Source organism: Mus pahari, chromosome 14 (assembly GCF_900095145.1).
Source record: "Mus pahari chromosome 14, PAHARI_EIJ_v1.1, whole genome shotgun sequence".
Taxonomy (NCBI): Eukaryota; Metazoa; Chordata; class Mammalia; order Rodentia; family Muridae; genus Mus; species Mus pahari.
The window spans coordinates 41039686-41045429 of NC_034603.1; the positions used below are offsets into that span (position 1 = coordinate 41039686).

The 5744-nt window shown below is 45.1% G+C and overlaps 1 protein-coding gene across 2 annotated transcripts in view; it reads left to right on the plus strand.

Moving 5' to 3' along the window:
• Trpv1 (transient receptor potential cation channel subfamily V member 1) overlaps positions 1–5449 on the plus strand; it is a 27261-nt gene extending 21812 nt beyond the window's left edge. The window contains exon 16 of one of the 2 annotated variants that reach the window (XM_021212837.1): positions 4459–5449. In XM_021212837.1, the coding sequence (XP_021068496.1) occupies positions 4459–4631 (173 nt within the window). In that variant the 3' untranslated portion in view covers positions 4632–5449. The remainder of the gene's footprint in view (positions 1–4458) is intronic. The other variant, XM_021212838.1, reaches the window with a different exon arrangement.
• Positions 5450–5744: the final 295 nt, after the last annotated feature.

Consider the following 5744-nt stretch of genomic DNA (forward strand, 5'->3'; position numbering starts at 1 on the left):
AGGGGTGGACTGGCTCAGAGGTGGCACTCTCAGACTGGTAAGCACAAGGCCCTGGAGTCAGCTGCCATAGCTAATTCCAACATCTGGGCCATCTTTGCTTTCTTGCCTTCTTACTTCTTTTTTTTTTTTTTTTTTTTTTTTTTTTTTTTTTTTTTTTTTTTGTGACAGAGGACCACATTGCCCTGGTTTCCCTTTTAGGCCCAGAACTTTCAGATTGTGTGCAGGGCATTGTGGATAAGATACCGTGGAACCTGGATTTGCTTGTCTTCCCTCAAAGATACTTCAGTTATTAAGGAATCACCTTAAGCGTGTACGTGTGTAAGTGAGTGTAAGGGTGACTTGGCATTCCGTCCATGCTCCCTTCTTGCACTCAAGCTTAAGTGTGTCCACCTCACTTCCAACCTCACTGCAGGCATCCTTGCTAAGCCTCCTGTACTCTCACCATTAGCAAGCAGTGTCTAAATCTCAGCCAAGGACTTGTGGGTAACCACCCAACCCTCAAACCAACCGGTCCCCCAGTGTTCTCCTGTGTTCTGCTCTTCTGATTCTAGCCGTGTCAGCTGCTTTCTCTTTAGCTTAGGGGGGAATTTCATGTGCTATAGGATGGCTGCTGACTGTACTGTTGTTGGTAAGGTTGTCTCTTAAGCAGAGAGATAGGGTGTTCATGGGGCTCCTCTCAAGGTTTATAGTAGCTCACCTCTGTCACCGCAGTCCTAAACACATCTGCTGAATGGAATTTTGCTCAGCTTATGGTTGTCATGAGCATGACAGTCCAGTCAAGATCATCTATTACAGTTGGATATGGAAATCTATTTCATCAAAGGCTCACTCGGGGGCTGGCGATGTAGCTCAGTGGTGGATGAACACTTGTTTAGCATGTGAGTCCATCTCTAGTACAGAAAAAAGAAGGCTCACTTTTAGATATCCGTTCCCTGCTCTGGGGCTTTGTTAATTTCACACAGGCCCCCTGCAGTTCTGTGACTTTCCTAGGAATGCAATTCCCTGGACCACCTTATCACCCTTGCTCACTATCTTCCCTTCAATTTGTTAGGTGTGCTAACGCTGTCAGATCTACTCAAAGACAGCTTTGTGGGTGATTTGAGTGGCTTACCATGATTCTCCTACTTAGTTAGCCTTTGTTGGGTGAGTCTGACACTGGGGAGCTTATTTTAGTTTATTTAAGTGCAGGATCATGGGGAGGGGGAGTAGTTTCCTGGTGACAGTTATCACAATAAAGCTAAAGGTGTGACTAACACATTTCCTGTTCCATAAGAATGGTTTTTTTTTTTTTTTTTTCTGAGACAGGGTTTCTCTGTATAGCCTTGGCTGTCCTGGAACTCACTTTGTAGACCAGGCTGGCCTTGAACTCAGAAATCCGCCTGCCTCTGCCTCCCAAGTGCTGGGATTAAAGGCGTGCGCCACCACGCCCGGCTAAGAATGGGTTTTATAGATTAAGTGTGTAGGGGAGAATCTGCTGTGGTCTAGGTCATCCTAGAGGTCACCAAACTACAAAATACAGGTGACATCTCCCTTAGGGATGGGTTCTGTTGACTGAGAAACAATGCTCAAGATAAAGGTCTATGGAGGAAGAGTCTGGGATAAACATAATAGTCTGGGGAGTTTGGGTGTGGCCTGACTCTACTGATAGCACAGGTCACCAGGCTGTTACCGACACCCAGCCCAGCCTTCTGGGTGGAAGACAGATATTTATGTGCTCTGCTGAGGAGACAGCCCTGAGTGTTGAACATTTATGCTTTCCCTGGAGCTCATCTGTGAGCGTGAGGACCTTATGGCTCCTACCCTGTACCTCTCAGTGAACTGCTGTCCAGTTAGAGCAGTCATTTGGAACAGAATCGGGGGCGGGGAGTGCCGCATTAGACTTTACTACTTGCTTTCTCACTCTTGTAACAGTAGAAACTCTAGTGATGCTAGTCAGATACTTTAGGTAACGGGGACCCCTTCTCACCAAGCTGCATGTGCTAGGAAGATGTGGGAGAAGAGAATTCAGGGGAGAAAGGTCAGGGAAGGAAGCTGGGAACTGGAAGAACTAGGAAGTGTGTGTGGGAGCCTCGGTGAATGGCTTCTCCACAGGTATAACAAGTCAAACTGAGCTGAACTTTTAGCAGGTTCCTTGGGGCGGTGCTCAGGCAGGTTCACTGACCTCACAGGAGGGAATCAATGGAATCACAAGGCTGGGCTGAGGCAAGGCTTCCTAAAGGGGAGTGGGTAGATCTTCAATGTGATGGTGGGGTACAAATAAGGTTATATTATAACCTTATTTTGTGATTTTAGGGCCCTGTAGGTGGGTCTTAGAGCCAGTGGTCACTTTGAGAATCCTGAACTAGGAGCTGGCTTTGTCCAGTGTTTTGTGTGGGCTTTTGAAAGCAAGGGCTCCTGATCAGAAGAGAATTGTGGGGACCTCTTGCCTTTGTCCCAAACCCTCTGGCCCAACACTTGGTATTAGTATATGATGAATGGTGGTGGGAACCTCAGCTACCTCTGGAGACCCTGGAACTGGCTAGGTCAGCAGTTCCCAAACTGGGTGTCTCTACTTCCCAGCCAATTAGTTGGGATCTCAACAGGCAGTGGTAACTGAGTCTTCCTTAAGAGCTCCCTGGGACTTTAGGTCATGCCAAAGTTCTTATTTGTAGCCCAGTGTCACCATGTCTCCCTTGGCATTTTCTTCTATGCCCTGGTGGGACCTTGACTCTAAGTCCTGATTTTTTTGGCTGCTGTTCATCACTTTAGGACTGCCCAATGTGGATCTGTGTTGCAGAAATCTCTCTACCCTCCTATTTGGGCAGAGTGGCAATGAAACCTGAAACAGGTATGAGATAGATTCATGAGTTATCAGGCTTACCAGGGCCTGGGGGAGAAAGGAAGTGTAAGTTATTACCTGGGTGGATGAGCTCAACAGTCAAAGAAGAGGAAACTTCATGGATCTAAGAGCTTGGAGATTTATTTATTTTTATTCCAGACAGGGTCTCACTATGTAGCCCTGGCTATCCTGAAACTTACTATGTAGACCAGGGTAGCTTTGAACTCACAGAGATCCATCTGTCTTAGCTTCTTCTTCTTCTTCTTCTTCTTCTTCTTCTTCTTCTTCTTCTTCTTCTTCTTCTTCTTCTTCTTCTTCTTCTTCTTCTTCTTCTTCTTCTTCNCTTCTTCTTCTTCTTCTTCTTCTTCTTCTTCTTCTTCTTCTTCTTCTTCTTCTTCTTCTTCTTCTTCTTCTTCTTCTTCTTCTTCTTTTTGGTTCTTTTGAGACAGGGTTTCTCTGTATAGCCCTGGCTATCCTGGAACTCACTTTGTAGACCAGGCTGGCCTCGAACTCAGAAATCTGCCTGCCTCTGCCTCCTGTCTTAGCTTCTTGAGTGCTGGGAGTAAAGGCTTGTGCCATTACACCTGGCTAAGATTTTTTTTTAAAGATAGGTTTTGAAATGAAAATATAATAACTTTATTTTCTTCTTCCCAACTTCTACCCATGTCCCTTCCTCCAACCTTTCTTTTTCATTCATACATTTACATATACATGTACACATACACATATACATATACACATACACATATATACACAAATATAACTTGCTGAGTCTGCTTTTGATTTCAAAGCTAACTACTTTGTACTGGATAACCAGTTAGGACTCTTGTCGATGGGAGAGGCTATTTCTCCTTCTCAGCAGTCATTAGTTGCCTGTAGTTCTCTGTCCAGTGGTGAGACTCTGTGAGGTTTCCTGCTCTGTATTATCCTGTCTATTGCTATTGTTTGGGTCTTATTTAGGCAGCCATTTCTAGGAGACAGTCTCATAGCAGACTTCCTGGTCCTCTGGCTCTTACAGTCTTTACTTCTGTCTTAGTTAGGGTTTTATTGCTACGAAGAGACAACATGACCAAGACAACTCTTAGAAAGGAAAACATTTAATTTATGGCTGGCTTACAGTTTCAGAGGTTCAGTCCATTATCATCATGGCAGGAAGCCTGGCAACATGCAGGCAGACACGGTGCTGAAGGAGCCATGATCTAGCCAAGTTCTATATCTCGATCCTTTGGCAGCAGAAGGGGACTGCATGACACACTGGGTGTAGCTTGAACATGTATGACCTCAAAGCCCACCTCCACAGTGACACAGTTCCTCCAAAAAGGCCACGCCTCCTAATAGTGCTATTCCTTATGGACATGAGTCTGTGGGGGCCATTCCTATTCAAACCATCATAGCCCCCTCTTCCAAAATGTTCCCTGAGCTTTAGGTGTAGGTGTGTTGATAATATATTCAGTGGGGCTGGGCTCTCTGTGACCCATGGATCTCTGCTTTGTATTCACTTGTGATTTTCAGTCATGGTCTGTTTGTTGTAAAGAGGAACTTTGATTGCCCAGGTCTCCTTTCACCTGAAGATGTGAGGCCTGTGAGCAATCGTGCTTGTTTTGTTGCATCCAAGGTAGTAATTCCATGCTGCCTTTCAGTTTCAGGGAGAAACTGGAAGAACTTTGCCCTGGTTCCCCTTCTGAGGGATGCAAGCACTCGAGATAGACACAGCACCCAGCCGGAAGAAGTTCAACTGAAGCACTATACGGGATCCCTTAAGCCAGAGGATGCTGAGGTCTTCAAGGATTCCATGGCCCCAGGGGAGAAATGAGGGACACCATGCAGGGGCCAATGCTGAGTCTTTGGATGGCCCATTGCTCCCGAGGGGGAAGGATCTGTTCAGGGAGCATCAGAGCAGGGTTGATGTTGGCTGGCTCCACTCTGCCTGCCTAGGCATGTCCCTAGGACTGGGCCTGCTGTGGGAAGGTGGGAGGTGTGTGGGAAGCGAGATGTGGATCTAACCATGATCTTCAAACATTTGGCTTTCAACTCTTTACTGGCTTTATTAAACAGAATGGATGGCAAATCTCTACTTGGACACATGCCAGACCCTGGTTTTATTTGACTTTTGGATGGCTGGGACTATGAACAAATGGAGTCCAAGCAGACAACCTTTAACTACTTGCTTTGATATGAAATGCTGGACCATTTCTCCCCTACACTCTGCTGAGTATCTTACCTGGGAGGTTTTGGAGGGTTTTGTCATTTGGCAAACCCAGAGAAAGTGGGGGTACACTGGGGTTCACCAGTCTCACTATCAATTCTACCAGAATCAGGTTGCTCCAGATGTGATGTTCCCCTTCAGTGTAAAATATCTGTCCTCCCCCCAAACAGTAGCTTCATTGCTGTTTAAATAAAAATATAGAGCCACACTCAAAGGACATGCAGAAAAATTTCAATGATCTTTCATTTGTTGTAATCATAATTTTGTCCCACTCTGTGCAGTGCTAAAGGTACCTACTGCTGTTAGTCTTGTAATTAATAAAATAAACTGTGTATGTGTCTGCAAATACGCTTTATAACAAGTATTAACTTGGAGATAGTAATTGGGCTGGTGTTGCTAGGTGTTTCCCTGTTTAGTCTATTTGTCTCTCTCTCTCTCTCTCTCTCTCTCTCTCTCTCTCTCTCTCTCTTTCTCTCCCCCTCTCTGTCTGTGTGATAAGAACATTTATATCAAAAGCACCTTGGGGAGGAAAGGGTTTTCTTTCTTTTCTTTTCTTTTTTTTTTTTTTTTAAGATTTATTTATTTATTATATGTAAGTACACTGTAGCTGTCTTTCTTCAGACACTCCAGAAGAGGATATCAGATCTTTTTACAGATGGTTATGAGCCACCATGTGGTTGCTGGGATTTGAACTCCGGACCTTCGGGAGAGCAGTCGGGT